Source organism: Protopterus annectens, chromosome 1.part0 (assembly GCF_019279795.1).
Source record: "Protopterus annectens isolate FY-2018-M chromosome 1.part0, PAN1.0, whole genome shotgun sequence".
Classification (NCBI taxonomy): domain Eukaryota; kingdom Metazoa; phylum Chordata; order Ceratodontiformes; family Protopteridae; genus Protopterus; species Protopterus annectens.
The window spans coordinates 1,283,268,556-1,283,289,920 of NC_056725.1; the positions used below are offsets into that span (position 1 = coordinate 1,283,268,556).

At 40.6% G+C, this 21,365-nt stretch overlaps 1 protein-coding gene across 6 annotated transcripts in view; it reads right to left on the reverse strand.

Moving 5' to 3' along the window:
* Window positions 1-21,365, reverse strand: part of NEDD4L (NEDD4 like E3 ubiquitin protein ligase) — a 3,335,946-nt gene that overhangs the window by 943,944 nt on the left and 2,370,637 nt on the right. For all 6 annotated transcript variants that reach the window (XM_044066167.1, XM_044066169.1, XM_044066164.1 and 3 more), the window contains one exon: window positions 18,515-18,669. In XM_044066167.1, coding sequence (XP_043922102.1) covers window positions 18,515-18,669 — 155 coding nt within the window. The remainder of the gene's footprint in view (window positions 1-18,514; window positions 18,670-21,365) is intronic.

Consider the following 21,365-nt stretch of genomic DNA (forward strand, 5'->3'; position numbering starts at 1 on the left):
TGTTGACTGTGTATCCCAAAGCCTGTAGTAAGTGAATGACATAGTCCGTTTTCTTATTAAGGCTTGCTGGCTGTCCGCTTGTATAAGGCAGTCGTCCAGATAAGGGTATATTTGTATCCCCTGAAGTCTGCAATGTGCAATTACTGATGCCAGGCATTTCGTGAATACTCTGGGCAGTAGATAAGTCAAAAGGCAATGCTGAGAATTGATAATGCTCTGACCCTGCAAGAAATCTGGTATCTTCTGCAGCTGTGTCTGATTGGGACATGCAGGTATGCCTCCTTGAGGTCAGAGTAACCACCCAAGACCCTTGCCCAGCATGGGAAGAAGTTGCTGTAACGTCAGCATTTTGAATTTTGGCACAATGAGAAAGGTGTTTAGAAGCGGACAAGTCCAGTATAGGTCTCCATTGCTTTTCTTTTCCTGGAACAAGGAACAGTCTTGAGTAGAATCCCTGGCCTTGTTCCTGAGGAGGAACCTTTTCTATTGCTTTGATTTGTAGCAGCTTTGAAACTTGTATGAGTGCCTCTGCCCTTTGATTGTGTGGCAGGTTTGGCATGCCTTGTCTTGTTGGTAAGGTATGGAAGTGGAACCTGTAACCTTTGTCTATTATGTTCAAAATCCATCGTCCTTTGTAAGCGTGCCAATTTTTTGAAAATAAGGATAACTTTCCGCCTAAAGGAGCTTCTCTTTGAGCCTTGGTCAGCGGTGTCAAAGACAAGTCATTGTGATTGTCCCTGTGGAGCAGTGGGAGTCCCTGCGCCACTTCTCTGATTAGTTGGTTGACATTGGCGGCCCCTGTATGAGCCTCGGTATTGCCCTCTACCTCGAGCACGCCTGCTTTTTCCCCTTTGAAACTTGTCAGTGTCTGGAAAGGACCAATTCTTCGAAGGCCAATTCCTGCTGAACCTTGGTGGCTGAACCTAGAGGAAATCTTTGACTGTTTGTACTGATTTAGCCTTTTCTTCAATTGATTTCAACACACCCTGTGCATTAGCACCAAATAGCTTGTCTTTTTCCAGAGGTGCATCTAAAAGCTTTACTTTAACATGGTCTGGCAATGGTTGTTCTTTCAACCAAGCATGTCTACATATGGCGGCCCCTGTCATAGCTGCCCTACATGAAGCTTCCAATGCATCATAACCACACTGAAGAAAATTATTGCTAACGTGCTGAGTATTATGAACCAAATCCTGCAAAGCTTTTCTATCTAGAGGCTCAGGAGGCTAACTTTTCTGCAAATTATCCATCAGAAAATCCTGATACTGAAACATATGAAAAAGACAGTTAAGAGCCCTCATGGCAAGGGTGGTAGAGGTATAAACTTTCTTACCCCACCTCTGCAGGGACCTAGCTTCCCTGTCTGCGGGCAAAGGATTCTTGGTGCGTGGAAGTAGCCCACTCCTTTGGGCCCCTGAGAAATAGTTTCTAGGTCAACAGAGTGGGCCTTAAAGAGATGCTTATGAGTTTCAGGAACCCTGTAATATCTGTCCAGGCTTGACAGGGGCAGGAGGAGAGAATCAGGAGAAGTACTGGAGTCTGAGTACACATCATCCAATACATCTAACACTGGGGAATAGCTAAAGGCCTGTGCTGGGGTAACTTAAGGAAGGTCGAAGCCTTTTCCTGGAGTCGAGAAGTCCTGACCCTGCCACTGAAAATGCTCTCTCATGGAGTGTAGAACTTCCCGAAAGAAATATCCTCAGGAGGAGAGGGAAATCTTTGACTGTTTGTACTGATTTAGCCTTTTCTTCAATTGATTTCAACACACCCTGTGCATTAGCACCAAATAGCTTGTCTTTTTCCAGAGGTGCATCTAAAAGCTTTACTTTAACATGGTCTGGCAATGACTGTTCTTTCAACCAAGCATGTCTACATATGACGGCCCCTGTCATAGCTGCCCTACATGAAGCTTCCAATGCATCATAACCACACTGAAGAAAATTATTGCTAACGTGCTGAGTATTATGAACCAAATCCTGCAAAGCTTTTCTATCTAGAGGCTCAGGAGAGGCTAACTTTTTCTGCAAATTATCCATCAGAAAATCCTGATACTGAAACATATGAAAAAGACAGTTAAGAGCCCTCATGGCAAGGGTGGTAGAGGTATAAACTTTCTTACCCCACCTCTGCAGGGACCTAGCTTCCCTGTCTGCGGGCAAAGGATTCTTGGTCGTGGAAGTGGCCACTCCTTTGGGCCCCTGAGAAATAGTTTCTAGGTCAACAGAGTGGGCCTTAAAGAGATGCTTATGAGTTTCAGGAACCCTGTAATATCTGTCAGGCTTGACAGGGGCAGGAGGGAGAGAATCAGGAGAAGTACTGGAGTCTGAGTACACATCATCCAATACATCTAACACTGGGGGAATAGCTAAAGGCCTGTGCTGGGGTAACTTAAGGAAGGTCCGAAGCCTTTTCCTGGAGTCCGAGAAGTCCTGACCCTGCCACTGAAAATGCTCTCTCATGGAGTGTAGAACTTCCCCGAAAGAAATATCCTCAGGAGGAGAGGCAGAGGGAATGGATTCATCTGCATCAGAATCCTCGTAGGCCGGGAAGGGTTCTTCCTGGGAATCTGAAAGGCCTGACTCACCAGAGGCTTCATCTGAAGAAAGGGTATCTGTCTGCTCAACCCTAGGCCTTTTGTCTGAAGGCGGCTGAGAACCTCTGTCTGGATGAGCCTGAGAGCCCCTGATTAAAGAAATTAGATCTGCAGCTAAAGTCATGATCTATTTATCCGAAGTGGGAGTCTGTGAAAAAGATTTAGGGGGGTGAGACTTAGCCTGGCTGGCAGCCTTAGCACGTGTGTAGGCCTTGATGGACATAGACACAGGAGGCCTAGCTGCCCCACGTGCTGGAGTAACTTTGTCCACCGGTATGGTGTCAGGCAAATCTTGGGCTTCGGTTTCAGGAGGAAAACAACAACCGCACCGGGGAAGCCTCCGGGACCGAAGTGCGCGGTAAAGCGGTGTCGTCGGCCTGGAGCGGTAGAATTACCGCCTCCGAAGAGACCGATGCACTCGCGGTAGGCTTAGGCGTGGTGTCGGTGGAAGTCGTGGGCTGCGAAGGTCGGTCCCGGTCCTTCAGTTTTTTGGAAACGTGAGCTGTCGGAAGTTCCGACGGCATGATATAGGAGTAATTTTCCCCAAAAAAGTCTTCAGCAAATTCTGCCCGGCGCCTAAGTGTGCGCTTATTGAAGCAAGCACAGGCAGCACAGGCCGAGACGTCGTGGTCTGGGCCGAGGCAGGGAAGGCAGTAAGAATGGAAGTCCTTATTAGGTATTTGTTTACCACAAGACAAACAATTATTAACTTTTTCAGTTTTGTCTGACATCGGCTGAGGCAAGAAAAGGTTCCCCAACGGGGTACTTAGCTTTTTGATGACTTCGGTATCTGAAAACACAGGAGCTGGCCGACCGGCACTTGCGAACTGCTTCTGCTTCGGGCACCGCGCGGCAAGAAAGACTGAAGAAGATGGCGCCGGCTGATGCTTTTATACCCCAGCCGCTCTGACGCCGGTAAGAGGCGACATCAGCCGTCGTCGTACCCTGACTTTGGAATCCGGCCGACCGAAGGGCTGCCTGAGGCAGGACAACCCATATGTCAGGACTGCAGTTGCATTCTTGAAGGACATCTGTGTTAAGCCTTGCTCTACAATCTGCAAAGTACAGCAAACAGTGCACATAGTCACAGTACCAAGCAAAATTCACTTGTCCAAATAGTGGGAAAAAATCAAATATATGCCCTTATGTCAAACAGAAACACTTTAAAACCACATAAGCAAACATTTACTTAAAGATTCCCTTGTCAGAAATGAAAAAATATCTCCACAGGAAATGCAACAAAAGTAATTTGAGGTAAAATCATAATTTAATGATGACAACAGCTAAAGCAGCGGTGCACCAGTAAATTTCTAAAAATGAAGAAAAAGGTGAAAAATGCAAAATTTTTCTATGAGAACTTCAAAATTAGGCAGATAACAACAAACCTCTTGGCACCCTGCCAAGAGACAGTCCCTGGTGTTCAACTGACATCACAGAACTTCAAATTCCCTGTAAAAGTCATAAACACACTTTAGAAAAGCCCCATAACTGTTAGTAGGCTTGATTATGCTCTTAAACAACTCTGTAGTAGCAAGTTAAAATTCCCATAGGCATTATCAGTATTGAATAGGAAGTGTGTGTGTGTCTTTCGGCTTTTCCCGGTTAGGGGTCGCCACAGCGGAACTCCGGTCCGCTAATGATTGGCAGTTGATTTTTACGTGCCGAGTTGCCAGCCCTGATGCACAACCTTCAACGAAGGTACGCCCATTCACGCATGTCTCCACGCAGAAGACGCTCTAGCTGAGAATCGAACTGGACAGTGTCTTGCTGTGAGGCGACAACGCTACCGCAGCACCATCACCGCGGATCTAGTATTGAATAGGAAGTATATTAAAATAAAAGGTTAACTCACATTTTTTAATGAGAACAGAAAGAAACAAAAGTATATAAATAAAATAGAAGGGACATTTCCAAAGGGAATTATTTGAGTTTATGGAAGCTATAATCACCAATATAGGCTGCTGAGGAGACTCAATTGTGAGAGTCCTTTAGCTGGCACTAAAGACTAAATAACTGACTTTTGTAACAGGGGTTAGGGCTTCCCCTTATGGGAGGGACTTAGCCAATCTCCTATCACAGAGACTGAGAGGAAGGGATTCTGAGCCCTGGAAAGCACTGTGTCTGGTTTATGCAGGCACATAACCCATATGTCACTGAGGGTGTGTGAATGATGAACATCAAATTACTGCAGAAACATATTGTTTTGTGGCTTTTTCTCAGGAAATAAAATAAAGGCAAACCACACCCAAAAACTGAAAAAAAAATTTTTTTTCAGCACATCTTGTACTGTTCTGCATTACTAATAGCGCTGTATCAAACTAAGTGATTATTATTATTTTCTAACTTGTTATACACCAAAATGGCCTGAAAGGAGGCTGCCATGGGTAGCAATTTTGTTCTACAGTCAATACCTTCACTTTCCTGACAGGCCGCGGTGGTGCAGCAGTATCGTTGTCGCCTCACAGCAAGAGGTTCTCCCGTTCGATTCTCGGCAGGAGCGCCTTCTGTGTGGAGTCTATATGCCCTCCCCGCGGTCGAGTGGCATTCGAAGAACAACAACCTTCACCTTCCTGATATCATTTGAGAGAGAAATTCCTATGATTAGAGGATCACTTACTGTTTTTTTTCTCAGCAGCTTACAACAGTACTGTAACAGCCTACTTTTGACTCTCAGCAGCAGTTTGCATTTGTAATTACTTTGCGTCCTTAGATTTTCATTGGTGGCTATGTCTGATGCAGCATTTTAAGGAATGCTTGAATGGTAGGCTTGAAAATGTAGCAGTATTTATTGCCTTTTTCAAAGTAGCAACTGTATTTCAATGTGAGAAATCTGACCCTGTGATTAGCAGACATTACTTGGGCTGAGATGGTTTGTATAGTTTTCACAGTTTTTAATACTGTAGATAGAATTAGTGTCTTTGATGTTAATCTTCCTTCACCAACTTACCTCAACAAAACAGTGTTTGCATTGCAAAAATGCTACAGCAAAACACCAGAACAAACATGCAGTACATGCACATTTACAAAAAATATAATGTAGGAAAAATGAGTAATCAAATACTGACCAAAAATACGAAAAATGAGAAGAAATTATTTCTTTCTTTGTGGCACTTAAAGACAACTAAATTGTAAGGATAAAAAATAAGTATAAATTGTATTTTATTTTTCATTTGCATCACAAAACTAAGCTCAAAGTCTTGCTTTCGTTCTGAGTCTAGGCTACACTATTTGTCTAAGGTATGCTGCTAGCAATCTGTGACAGATAAGATATTTAAATTTCAATGTTTCAGAGTCATTTTCTTCTTAATGGTTCTGTAGTTGGAATAAGTGACCTACCTGAATTACTCTGCCAATCTTAATAGCCTTTGTGATGCAACAGATGATATGACAAATGCAGGAAAGAAAGGTAATCAGAAATAAGTTCAGACATACAACACATGGACTAATTATTAAATTATGCTTTTTTGAATGCAACATGTTTAGGGTTGGATTACAGGGCAGGAAAACAACTTTTGGACAGAAAAACTTGACATCTGGTTGCAATTCTCCTTTAAACCATGCAGTAATATGAAGTAAAATGAAGCGAGACAAATTCTCAAAGTTTTGTGACATTTCATCCAAATTCAATATACTGTGCACTGAAGAGGCTAAATAGCAAAAACATCCTACAAAGGGGAGAAAACAGCTAAGTTACGCTAAGTGACAACTGTCAGGGTAGGTATCATTTATGGGGAAGAAATACATTCTAGGAAAAGAGAACATTTTAGGGCATAGCTATCCTTCAAAATAATGGTTGTACCTCAAAATGCATAATGGACAAGCTGTTAATGAAGATTTTGCACACCCAGCCAAAACTCACTTAAGTTAACAGTGGCCACCATAACAAGATATTCTCATTTTCCAGAAGTGCAACGACTTTGGAATTGGTTATAATTAAAAGATGCAGGGGCACAGCCTCAAGCATGCTTTTTCAGGGATGCTTTGCCCACATGAAAATGTGTTCTTAAATTAAGGACCCTATCTTCAATCATTTTTATTGAAAATCAGAATTGCATATGTTGGCTTTGCTTAAATTACCTAAACCTCTGAAACAGGCTTTCATTTATTTCCAATGGAAAAGCATTGTTGCAACAGTCAATGAAGAATCTTGGTTCACTGAAAGATGACAAAAACAGATGAAGACTTCCAGTGTATAAAGAACTTTCTCACTGCTGGTCCTGTCAAAAAAAGATACCTACAACAGGATTATTTACAAGTGCCTATTCAGTGCTAACCTTATGAGATCCTGTACTCAGTCATCAGGGATAATAGGTTCTTAAATAATGCTAAAACTGATGGTCAATGTCACTTCCTGAAAGCCTTACAAAGGCCTAGCTCAAATGACTACTACCATGTTTATCTGAGGTAAAAATTACATATTTTGAATGGTACATATATCTGATTGATCGAACAAAGTGCAAGATTGCTTTGTAATGCAAGTTACAAATATCCAGAGGATTCCAGTTTAACATGCAACATAAAGCCAAAATGGATGTCAAATGACCCTTGACATAGAATGAGAAATGTCTCATACCCCACTGAAGAAAAGTTAAAGATGCATCCCAACCATGCCAAAAGTCCAATATTGAATGACTTCTGCAGCCCCTGTGGACATAGTTAGAAGTTTCCTTATCATCTACCAGATCTCCAATCCTCCAGTCAAGGCAATGTCCTTAAGTCAAATGATCCTCTAGTCAAGGTAATCTCAGTAAGCTAAGGACCAACATAATGTCAAGGAGAATGCATGATATGACGGAAATATAATCCATCCTTCTCCTCAATGTTCAGAATATTTAAACATAGAAGAAAACTAGGAGGTTTAGAGAATAAATTGAATAACAAAAACAACCTACCACAGCAGAAAAACACTGAGAAAAATAAACTTCCTTCACCTGAAGCTTTAATAAGTATCTTTTAATGAGGTGAAAATAAATAAAAAAGTTTATGGAAAGTTGACCTCCCCCACCAAAGAAAAAAAACATTTTTTGAAAAAGACCTTCCTCTTGGCCAAAGCAGAATTCAGCAGTTTAAATTTTTTATTTCTGTAAAAATGTTTGCCTTGAAATCTCTCCAAAGAGTGACTGAACAGATCTCACAAGGTCACTGTGCACCTGGAAATGTACATAAACTAAAATGGGAAGCCCAAGTATAACCCATTACTTCAGCCAGGCATCACTTTATAGCACAAAAGTTTTAATCTTGTGGTTCCTACCTTATTTTTGCAGAAAGCCATGACTGAATTGTTTTGAATGTCTCTAAACTCAGCTCGGGCAGAAAACAATGAAGAGACAGCATGCAGCACACTGGGTGGCTTCCACCTGTAATGAAGTGATATGCAAGGCTGACTTGAGTGTCAAAAGGTGGAATGTACGGCAGTAAATGAAAGGTCTCCTCATCACAAAAAAAGTACCAATCATCCAATCATGAGTCTACAATTCTGTTAGTTCAAGCTGTAAAGTAACATGCCTACCAATTCCCACTTGAGATTGCTGGACAGTTACACTAAATGCAGCCTGGATGCTGACTGAAATACTTCAGCAATCTCAAAATGTGAAGCATGGATCTGTTGGAATCCTGCTTTGAGTAATGACTTAGTCTTCTGAAATGAAGGCAAGATAACTACTGCGCTAAGAAGGCAACAAAAAGCCGGCCATCTAAAAGAATAATAGGGATGACTGAGCAATGGAATATTAACACTGCTTCACAGAAACAGTTCAAAAATCTCTGGGTTAAGATGACAGACTGAATGCATGTTGAAATATAAAAGTACATTCTACATCTGTATTACTAAAATGCTAAAAATTACACATTTATTTATTTATTTTTGCATTACCTGGAGCAACTGTGTGCATGTCAAACTATGGGAAATGATGACTACATACTTTTCTCTCGGATGCCAGAAATTATTGTTTGAAATGCATGTTTATATGCACAATGACTACATGTAGTTGACCACTAATCCTGTTGTAACTACCGACTACCTTAAAAGTATGAGTAGTCTTAGCTGACAAGATTTGTGTCATGGAGTTCTGTTGATAATTTGGAAGCAGACAACAAAGAACTACACAGTTTAAATTGAGCAGTAGCGCATTATTAGTAAAGAAAGCTAGTTGAAAATGCAGTGGCTTTGTCTACCTGTTAAAATGGCTCCCAACTGAAATGTCTGCACTCAAAATGCAGTCTGATGAGAAGCCTAAAAAAAAGTTCAAAAGTACAGGAGAACGAATCTCAAACTTTGCTCTTCTTCTTTAAGTTTCTTTTCTGCAGGGGGGGGGGGGCAATCCCCCCAAACCCCAAACTTAAACATACCAACTCTGAAACTGCAATACTTGGAGGAAAAGGGAACATGACTGGGAAGTGGCCATCTCAGACTTGATATGTTAAGTCCATTTTTCAGCCATTCAGTCTCTGTGCTTCTGGCCTCACTGTAGCAACACAAATCAGCCCAAATGTTTTCATAGGTGATTACTAGGCAAATGGCACAAGAGCTTTTACAAGCCTAGCCAATAATACTCAGGATATGACAATGACGTTGTTGTTGTTTGTCTTTCGGCTTTTCCCGGTTAGGGGTTGACACAGTGGAACTCCAGTCCACTAATGATTGGCAGTAGATTTTCACGAATGCCGAGGTGTCAGCTCGACGTCCAACCTTCAATGAAGGCACGGCCATTTACGCATGTCTTTCGAACACCACCCAACCGCAGGGAGGACATGCAAATTCCACACAGAAGGCACTCTGTGCACTCCAGCCGAGAATCGAACAGGAGAACCTCTTGCTGTGAGGCAACAATGCTACTGCTGCACCACCGCGGCATACTCAGGATATGACAATATTATATCTTAATTCCCCAGATATGGAATGGGATACTATCAGGGTAGTGGGTCTTTAGATGTTGGAGCTTGGAATAATTTTACAGAGTGCCTCTGTACCCCAGGAGTGAATTTACGGTTCCCCATCCATTTATCCAAATTCTTTTTGGAGAGAGTAAGGGACAGGTTTTGTTTTACTTAGATGGGAAGTTTATTAAATAGAGGAGGTAGATTTTGGGACATGAATCTGTCTCTCCAGCAAATTCTGTTAAGAGTCACAAATAAGGTTCAGGTCCATGGAATGCATAACCCTTGTATACATTTTCTTGCAAATATGTAACATTTTCATCAGGGCTGGATCACAGAATGTCTTGTAGTTCACGCACAAGTCTCCTCTCAATAAAAGATATGAGATAGAGTAACGGGACAGGGTCTTTAGTAGATCTGCACAAGACATGTGTCTTATGCTTTGTATTTTTTTCAGTGAGATACCTCAGGGGCTGCTCCAACTGGTGTAGGTGCCTGGTTAGGTACACACAGAAGGGACCACTGTACTCAGTTATGGGCCTGATGACGGACAAGTACAATGGCACCTATGACTTCCTTCGATCTTGACGCCATGCCTTTACTTACAAGTTGAGCTACACAGAATGATTTTTCTCACTACTGTAGCTACCTGATGGTCAAAGTTTAGGTTACTATCTATCTGTGTTCCTAGGGCCTTCACTACTGGGTCTACTTATAGGAGTGTGCTATCAATATTATAATTTGCAGAGATATCTGATTTACCAAAAGGTAGGATTATGTATATTCTAGCATTTAGTCTCAGACCATAGTTTTGGCACCAGTCATTTGTCATTTTAGGCCAGTTTGTAGGGCGCCAACATCATTTGGGGATTCAGTGATTGCTCCCAGCTTACAGTCATCAGTGAACTTGGTAAGCCAGAGGCCACCAACAATAACCTTCACTTCAGAGAAGTATATACCAAACAGGAGGGGTCTCAACATTAAGCCCTGTGAGTCACCGCTAGTAACAGGTTTCTTATTGACGTGATTCACTTATCCGGGCAACATGTGTCATGTCAGTAACTATGTCAGTTGGCTATCCATCTGATGATATACGGGTTTATTCCTATTCCTAACTAATTAAGTTTATCTATGATTCCAGAGTGGGGGATTGTGTCAAAAGCTTTGGCTACGTCTAGACAACTGATGTGTACTGTTTTACCCTCATCCAGGGCCCTGGTGATGTTCCTGAAGAAGTCCACCAGACTGAGCAGGCAAGACCTCCACTTTGACAAAGCCAAATTGGGTCTGGTCCAGTTTTTGGAGAGTTCCCATGTTGTTACTGATCAGGTCCATGACAATTTGCTCCATGGCCTTGCAGATAAGACTGGTCAAGCTTGTGTGTCTCTAGATCCCTGGCTCAGTTGATGCCCCCCCATGCAGAGGGATGGGTGTTGCGGTCCTCCATTCCTCCTGGGCAAAGCCCACTCAAAGGCTGTGGTTAAAGGGGGTTTCTAGTGGCCCAGACAGATTCTGTTTTAAGCTATTTAAGAAGCATCCTGGAATGTTGTTGGGACTCATGGAGGCTGTGCTTTTGGCTTAAGCAAGCTTCAGTAACGACCTGTTCCCTTGTAATGACTGGTAGGCAGATGGTTACAGTTATTTCTTTGTTTGTTGAAGGAGGTAATGGTGGGAGAGAAGACTGAACGTGTTGGTCAGCAGGTTTCCTATAGTTTCAGGCTGGGTGTAAGTGTTGCCATGCATAATTAACTCGGTACATTGTTGAGCATTTCTCCTGAGGTTACAAACATAATTAAAAAAAACCTTATGGTTATCTTTCCTCTGGGAGACTATCTTTGCCTCATAGTCTTTTTGCCTGATTTGACCAGCACTCTAATTTGTTTAGACTGCTGAGTGTCTTTTTGCACTGTTTTGTCTCTCCCTTCTAGGCTCTGGAAAGGATATTTTTTAATTTTGTTGAATGCCCTATTTATGACAGGGGTCCACCAGGGTGGGTTATTTTTGCCAGTAATTATAGATTTGACTCCTCTATGCAGCTATGAATGTGGTTGTACAGTGCTTTTGTGTACAGCTCAAAGTAGGCCGCAGTGTCATCTGGGTTCAGAGGGGCTTGGAAGTTTAATAAGCTGTCACTTAGTTCGAGATAATTGGCCTTAGCAAAGTTCTTAACAGGTCTGGAATTTGATGGGAGTTCTGTGTTAGTTTTAATGCTAAAGGAGATCATATTGTGGTCAGATCTTAAAAGGGAGGAGTTAATGCATGGGAGGGAACAGCATCATCTCCCCATGTTCTTGAATACTAGGTCTAGGATATTTGTACCTCTAGTTGGGGAGATAACTAGTTGCTCCAGGGTATTTTCATTTATCCAGTCCAAGTCCAAAAACCTCTGAGCAAGCAAGTGAATTATGGGTCATACAAGTTTCCCAGCTTATGGAGGGGTAGTTGAAGTCACCCATAAGTATGGTGTTAGAATGAATGTTTAGAGATTCCAGTAGGTTTAGGTAGGAGGCGCGTTTTTCCAGACTCATGTTAGGGGGTCTGTACCTAGCAAGGATATGATAAGGGGTCGAACCTATGATTAGTTGGGCACAGAACAGAGAGCCATGTTGTTGGACCAGTCTAGCAGTGTACTTGTTCTTTATGAATAATGAGACACCTCCTCCCTTTATTTTATCTCGAGCTGATGGGGATCGAAATGTGTGAAAGCCATTGTAGCCTTTGATAGCCGGGGTGCTTTCTTTGGTTCTGGATCATGTTTCCATGACTGCACATATGTCTGTGTTCTCCAGGGTGAAGACTGCTTCCAGGAGTGCAGTTTTTTTTATTTCAATTTCTAGCATCGAGCACAGCAGTACCTTTAGGTAGTCATGAGTGATTTTTGTTAAGCTGGAGGGTTTCACAAATTGGCAGAGCTTAAAAAGGAACTGTGGGGATAGTAAGTTTTTGACAGTATTCGGAAGCCAAGTGGTAACAAGTGCAAACCAGATGGATGGCAAAGCATTGTGGTTTGTCAATCATGTCTCCCCAGGCTGACCGATATTGGATCCCCTTGTTGTGACACCATAAATTAAACCTATTGTTGATGTAATCATTTTTTTCTGGTACTGTGGTATCATCATTGGTGAAGGTAGGATGCTACTCATAGCTAGATTCATACCCGTCTGGGACACATATTCAGAAAGCTCCATCACATTTCTCTTCATACAGTCCATTGAGGTACATCTTTGCTCATTTACGCCCACCATGGACCATGACGATGTCATACTGGTATTTGTGGTTTAAAAAGTGCATGTGTGATCTGGTGGATCCCGGCTTCAGACAGAAATCTCACTGTCATCTTCTCCTCGTTTAGCCTGGTAAGGGGGGCATTGGTATGTCTTATACTGTAATCCCAAATAACTACAATATTTGGCTGTGTGGTGTATTGTCTTAAGGTTTTAGAAGTGGGGCTACTATGATTTTCAGAGTTATATGAAACTTTCTGGAAAGCCATCAACTCTATCCTCCACCCTGGAAACCCTCAGACTCCTAATACCTACCCCAATTCATCAGCCCAGCAGACCTCCACCCTTCTTAACCATTACTTCATCTATACTATTCAAAACCTTACCAAGACTACCCATAACTCAACTTATACTAGCTCTCTTCCTATACCTTATGATCCTACCCTCTTCTCTCTCAGACCCATACCCACCTCATGTATTAAATCCCTCCTCCAAAAGCTAAAGCCTTGTTCCCCCACTGCCGATAATCTACTGCCTCTCTTTCTCAACCTTGCCACCAACTCCACTGCTTATCCGGTCTCAATTCTCATCAATAGATCCATTTGTGCAGCCACTGTTCCTGACATATGGAAAATCTTCTATGTCATACCACTCCATAAAGGAGCTAACTCCAGTGATCCATCCAACTATAGACCCATAGCTATCCTCTCTCCCCCTCTCAAAAATGCTTGAAAAATGCATTGATTCTCAGTTTCTCAAACACCTCATCCAAGAAAATCATCTGACCCCAACCCAACACAGTTTCCACCCACATCATAGTACCACAACCGCTCTTTTATCTTTCATTAACGATATAGCCAATAATAAACTTGATTCATGTCTCTTCTTAGACTTTTCAAAAGCCTTTGATGCAGGATCCCACTCTAAATTACTAACCAAACTAGCCAACATTAATCTCTCAGCCTCCACCCTTGAATGGTTCTCTAGTTCTCTCTCAAATAGAAGGCAATCAGGCAGCATTCCTTCTGCTCCTCCTGCCTCCCTATCCGTACCAGCGTTCCACAGGGCTCCATCCTGGGACCCCTACTCTTCAATATTTTCACCAATAACTTCTATACCTCGTGCAGCCACTCCTCTCTTGTTCAGTAAGCTAATGATTCAACTCTCATCTCTTACTCTGACATCTCACAACTTCTCACTCTTACCCAAGACTCTTATCTCTGTTGAAACATGGCTTACTGAAAATCAGCTGATTCTTAATCCAAAAAAAAAACTAAACACTTACTCTTTCTTCCAAAATCTCTCTCTCACCTCAAACCCACAGTCTCCATATCCTCCTTAAATAATACCATCATAAATATAGAACCCCACACTAAGTTACTCGGAATGATAATCAACGATAAATTAAAATTTGACTTCCATGTCCAACAGTCAAAAAAGAAAACAATCAAAAACTCGGTCTCCTCTACAAAAATAGCAAATACCTCACAAAGGAATCTAGGGTATCTCTGGTCCAGGCCTATTTACTTCTGAGTCTACTTTATGCTGATCTAACCCTTACCAACCTTGAACAAACCTACAATAAAATTGTCAGATTTGCTGCAAACCTTCCTCACAACACACACACCACTGCCTGGCTGTAAAACACTTACTGTGGCTTGAATTCCACCAACAGTTTCTACTTTCCCAACTTAATATACTCACTACTTACTCACCAACCCTAACTGTCCCTCTCTATCCAGTCTTATATCTTCCTATACCTCCACACACCCACTCCGTAGTACCGGCCAACACCTTCTTCAAATATACAAACCCAATAGAGCTTTAGGAAAACTATTATACAAGTACTCAGTATCTTAACACTGGAACAAACTCCCTCCCATCAGAAGAAAGATTACGCACCACAACACTTTCAAAAAATAACGTAAGAAACATCTAGCCAACTCTTGGATCTGCCCTTGTCATGACCCCACACACATTTAATACCCGGTAGGTTGATACTTTTCCCTTCTAAAATAAATCTGCATTGTTGACAACGCCCACACTTGGTAGTACCTTTTTCACTCATCCCATAGTATAACAGTTCATGTTCAAAGAGAAATTTTAAATTCTTACCCATTTTTAACACAAACTTTGGGCTTTCACCTAGTATTTTAATTAAATCTGAATTAGAATTGAATAGTATCCAATATTTTTTCAAAATGTTTTGGACCTCCTTAGTCCCATCTCCATATTCAATCACCATATAGTCATTGTAGTTGTTCTTCACAAGGTCCTTTTTTAATTTTATTTGGTCATACCCACCTCCCAAAATGGGTTTAAATTTAACCCCCCATGTTGAACTAATCCCTTTTACTGTTCTTAGGATGAGATGTCTAGGGTAACCTCTATCAAAAAACATTTCGGATATCAGAAAAACTTCCTTCCTAAAATTATTCCAATCGAAACACATTCTGGCCACTCTCACTAACTAGCCCTCAAGAATATTCTTTTTAGTATATACTGGATGCTGACTGTTAAAACCCAGGTAACTATTAGAAAATGAAAAAACAAGTATTATGTTGAGGCAAGGTAACTGTCATTAATGATATGGTCTCTATTTTCCCATTTTAAAAAGTAGAGCATTGACAAGATAAAAAATGATTGTGAATTAATTCTAGGATGTACAAGTGTTATAAAATAATGAAATGTGTTTTTAACAATTTTTTTTATGTTCAATTGTTTAATTAATTAATTATTAGGGGTATTTAAAGAGAAATGAATGATGGGTCATCATTCTGATGATGTCTCAGTATTCTACTGAGACGAAAGCGCTTAATAAATTCGACTGCTTTTCTACAGATTTGGTGTTTAAGCAACTTATTTTCGTATTCCTGACTTCCTGGTCTGGTTGATTTGAACTCACTCTGTTACCCTGTTGGATGTTAAAATAAATAAATAAATAATGTGTTATGTGAGGTGCTGTCTTTTTTCAGTACGCACAGGGCCTCTGAGGGATGCTTTTAGGAGGTCTTGGAGGTTTGGGTAGATTACAAGTGAGCACCTCCTCATATGTGAGAGTGTGTTTGTTCCTTAGTGTTGGTGGTTAGTGTTTTTGGTATACCGCTAACAACCTGGTTTGCATTTTTCGTGTGTGCATGTGAGAGCTTTGTCTCCAATGATACTGTGTATCTACATTTCTCACACACTATGTTTGCCTGTTCTAAAAATTAAATGGCTGTCAGTGAACACGAGGTAGTTACTACACTGCCCAGGATGCCCATATCCACCAGGCTAGAAACAGAGATGGCAGGAAAGTGCCTATCCATTATACAAAATCCTTGGTAGATGGGAAGGAGAGGAGAGTCACTTAAAAGGTCTAAGTGAGAGTGTTTAGTCGTATACTATTAAATCATCTACAGTGGTGCTTCCCTCCTATCAGTTGTGAACAGTGGGAGACCAAGAAGAGCATTTCCTACAGAGGATTTTAAACAAGAGAGGTTTTTTTATGTACAAGGCATAGGTAACCCAGTTTGTTCAATGTGCAAACACGAGGTTTTTATACCAGCAGGATGATAGACGTTTACACAATTAAGCCTTCAGACCAATCAGATAAACACACAATAAGCCTTCCTCCAGCATTGCTCAACTTGCATGGGATGAATCCGCCCTCTGCTCCCACCACAGTGCAAAAAAATCTTAATGTAAAATTAACTGGTTTTGAGCACAAGTGCAGTAATAAATGCTTTACAACAAAATCAGGACTCCTGCAGTATCAAGGATCTTTGGAAGTAAGTTCACAAACCCTGAAAAATATTCAAAAATATAGAAAAATATGTGCAAACATACGAGAGCTTCTACAAACACAGAAAAACTTTGCAAAACTTAGAAATATTCTGGAAAACTCAGGAGAACTTTGGTAAACTCAGAGCAGTTTGCGCTGTATCAGAGGAGGTTAAGAAATATCAGAATACTGTTAAACAACCTAAGAGCTATCTTATGACCTACCTCTCAGGCACAAAATTCTGTTTGGGTCTTCAGTCTCAAATCCATCCCTATTAAACAAAAGAGTTCTGCAAAGCTCTGTGCTTGCCCCTGTTTGTTTATTTTTTCATTGTTTTCATTAATGAATTACTGCCTGACCTGCTCCAACTCCCTCAATCTTACATGAGGATGACATGATCTTCGACAGGTCCAACTCCTCACATTCACATATACAAAACAAACAAAATATTACTTTTATATTCACTAAACAGCTAACAGATAATGAAATTACACCTCAAAAGCTATAGCAATGCTTTTAGGACCAAAGATTTTTCCCAATCCTCCCTTCTAGCATATCTGGAGTATAACAATTAGCCAGTGGATACATCCCCTTCCATTAAATATCTATGCATTTAGCTTGGTCAAAGTTAAGCTTCCAGCTACAGACTGAAAAACATGAGTCAAAATAAATATCTTGCACTTCTGAGAAGGGAGAATGTCACAATTTCAAGGACTGCATTTGATAAAAGTATTCTGCAGTCTCAGTTTTACTGCACAGTTCCTTCAGCCTCAAATAAAAAAACATAGTTCAACAATAAAATATGTAGACCTCTCACAGTCAAATCAACACAAAGCATTTCTAACTACAACCTAACAATGCACACCCAAAATGTACCATTTTTTTAAAAACTGCCTATAAAATACCACAATGCAGCAATCACAACTTCTTCATCTTAGGCCCAAAACTGTGACAGGTGCTAGTATCAATTATAAAAAAAAAAAAAAAGTTTAACATCCCATGCAAAGCACTCCTCTTCAAAGTGGCTCAATGCAATTACTTTAATTCAAACAGCATTATGTAACATATTGACTCCGCTATAAGGAAAGTTTGTCCTTAGAATGCCCAAAATGCAGACGTCACTATCTCACATAAACAAACAGTGGACTTAAAAGCATTATATAAATACTGAAACACCACTAGTTCCACAGAAACGATTCTATGCCAGTTCTATTTTTACTAGCTACACTAGTTATACAGTTATAAACAATAGTTTCTGTTTTATACTACAGGTTGGCCAACAGTTTCTGTTTTATACTACAGATCGGCCACAATGGTGCAATGGTTAGCATTGTTGCCTTACAGCAAGAGGTTCTCTGGTTTAATTCTCAGCTGGAACGCCTTCTGTGCAGAGTCTGTATGTTCTCCCTGTGGTCAAGTGCGGTTTAAAGACATGCAGATAGGTGCGAGTGCGAGTTTGTGAGTGTGCGCCTTCTGTGAAGGTTGGGTGCCAGGCTGGAAACTTGACACCGTAAAAACTCCACTGCCAATCAATCTGTGGACTGGTGATCTGTTGTGGTGACCCCTAATGGGAGAAGCCGAAAGACACGGCTTTCTGTTTTATACTACGAATGTCTTACTGTGTGCCATCATAATGAATGGATTATGCTATTTTCACTGCATCTACTGGTATTCAGTGATAAATATTATATTTTATTTTATGCATAACAATATTGGTCTATGTGCTAGCACTTAAATTAAAATCAAAACAATCTGCTTCCAGTGTTTTTCTTGAACTGACATTTTCTTGAGAATTTCTGCCTACTTGCACATTTTTTCAAAAGATCCTAAGATTTTCTTTTTAATTTAATCAGTTCCCGAGTGCTTTTCACCTAACTCTATAAATTCTTGAAACCATCTTGTAAGCCAAGTTGGTCCAGCAGTGATCATAAGCAAGCAGCTACACCCATGAATCACTTCACTGGCCTAGTTACTCCAAGGCTAGCTAGTACAGAGTTCATGTGATCCAAGAGAAACTACTGTATGTGACAATGAATTTCAAGGCACGACACTTACACTACAGTAGGTCGATACCACTGCGTTGTTCGGTTATTGTGGTTGACATAATATGTGCGTCCCAGGTTATCAACTTTCTCTTCCCATCCTGGTGGCAAGGGAGGTAACTGTTGCTCTCGTTGAGAACCAGAGTCTGTAGATTCTACTTCCCATACCTGGATTAAACAAACAAAAAAAAAATGTGTCATTTTAATTAAAATACTAATTAAAATGTAAGTTATGTACTTACCATAACAGTAGATCCATGTTGTTATCTTCTGTCCAGCTAAAAGTATGGGTTATCTGATCTGACTTATGAAAATGTTTGGCACGGAAGATGTGAATTCAGTACTAAGAGTTTGGAGCGAATTTACATATTACTCCCCAAGGTACAAAAACTGGGCTTGGCTAAAAAGAATTTACATTTAAAAGGAACGTGTGCATTTAAGTGAACGTCTTGATACCCACCCGATAATTATTTCAGATCATGCAGCAATAACAACTAAAATAAAAACACAGGGTAATAAAATAAAAATGAGACACTGGCACCTTCCCACCTATCTGTTGAAAAGAGGAATTTAAGGAATGGGTAGTGGAGATTACACAGGAGCTATTAGAGAAGATAATAATTTCTTCAGAAAACATAGCTAGGGAGTGGGATAAAATTAAAGTGGCGTTTAAAAATAAGGTGGAAATAAAAGAAAGTGAGATATGGTTAAGATGTAACAAGAATTATTTAGAGGGACTGACAAATGTTAAAAGTATTACAAAATAGGGGGAACCTCACAGAACAAGAAGGGGAGCAAATGCAGAAAGCTAAACTGAAAATAAGGGATTACCTCGATAATATGCATGAGCTTAGAAAGATTGCTGTTAAGCAACTTTTTGATAATAACTCTGGAGCACAAAACTTTTAGCACAATGACTCGGGCAACAGAAAGTAGAAGAAAGGGCTGTCACTAAGCTAGGGAGCCTATAATAAGGATGATAACAAGGGATCCTGTAGAGTATTAGAAATATTTTGGAAATTCTATGAAAGTCTGTATAAAGCAGAGAAATATGGAAATCAAGAAAAGGCGCAAATGGAAAGGTTTATGGACAAATTAAATATGCCAAGGCTAGATGTGGTGGAGGCTCAGTTACTAGCAGTTAGGACAGAAGGAGATGAGATAAAAATGGTGATGTACAACCAATCTACAGGAAAGTCCCCAGGAATAGATTCACTTCCTATGGAGGTTTGGAAGCTAGGAGGGGGAAAAAACTGCTAAAGATCTGGAACGTTTTGTTTAATAGTAATTTAAGTGAAGAAGTATCAACACCGTGGAAGAAAGCAGTGTAATACCTAAAGAGGGTAAAGATCCATCAGATCTAGCTTCATGTTGGTTCATTTCAATACTAAACCATGATTATAAAGTGTTTATGTCTATAATGGCTAAAAGAATGGCAAAAACAATGCCAAAATTGATGGATATGGATCACTGTGGTTTTGTGGAGGGGAGGCAAAGATGTGACAACATTAACAGAACATTAATGATCCACAGGGAAGCACAATGTAAGAAAATACCACTGTTGTTGTTGGGTATTGATACAGACAAAGCATCTGACAGAGTAAGTTGGGACTTTTTGAGCAAAGCAATGGAAGCATTTGCATTTCCTGATAAAATTATAAGGTTGATTAGGAGGACATATGAGGGATTGGAGGCGAAAATTAAAGTGGGTGGGGTCTTCTCTGATAACTTCTGCTTGAGCAGAGGAATCAAGCAGGGGTGCCCTCTCTCCCCTTTGTTATTTGCATTATATTTAGAACCATTGGCAGATAAAATAAGGGACTTAGAAATTCAAGGATATAATTAGAATAGTAGTCCAGAAACGCTTGCTCTATCTGTAAATGATAATATTTACACCTGACAAAACTAGAATTCACATTACAGTTTTGGAGAACATATTGAGACAGGTTCAAATCTTTTTGGGATACAAAATTAATGAAACTAAAACAGAGACGATAGTGGTAAAGTATGTACCCACACACACATTGGTTCAGCAATACCCATATTTATGGGGACATTATAAAATGAAATGTTTAGGAGTATGGATTAAAAATTATTCTTGTGTGGCTGCTAAGGAGACATGGGAAGAGACTAAAAAGATAATACAAAAACTGAGAAAATGGAAGCTCAGTTATATGGATATCGGGGTCTATGTCAGATGGATGAAAACCCAGCTCACCGATGACCACATCGCCGAGACGACATTGCCGACAACATGCATCCCTGACAATGGTGAGTAGTGCAGAATGGGAGTTATTCCCATTCCCTCACTGTAGTGCGATCTCGGCATTGGTATATTTAAGTAGGGGGTGTGGGGGGTGCAGGGGTGCTTGCCTCCCTGCTAGACATGTTTTAATGTGTTTTTTGAACGTATTATGGGAACAGGAATGTATTCCGTTCCGTAATACATTGACTTACCGTTGTCGGGGATGCATGTTGTCGGCGATGTAGTCGTTGGTGATCTGGGTTTTCATCCATCTGACATAGACCTGGGTATCGATACTAAGACACAAGCAGTTAAAATGTTTTTAGTTCCTTTAGTCTTATACACAGGTCAGGTATATTTTTTATGAACCAGAGAGAAGCTGTAGATAGCACTTAATAAAGAGCTGAAGGATTTTATCTTGGAGGGGAAGATGGCAACAGTCAAGTGGGATAAGATTATTCTTCCAACAGAACAAGGTGGATTGAGATTACCCGATTTGAAGGGGTATTTTAGAGCAAGACAGATAAGGCTTCTATACATAGCACAAGCAGAAAAGTATAATTCAAAGTGGAAAGTGATGATGATGAAATGGGGGGGGGGCTCAAGAAAGGAGGAGACA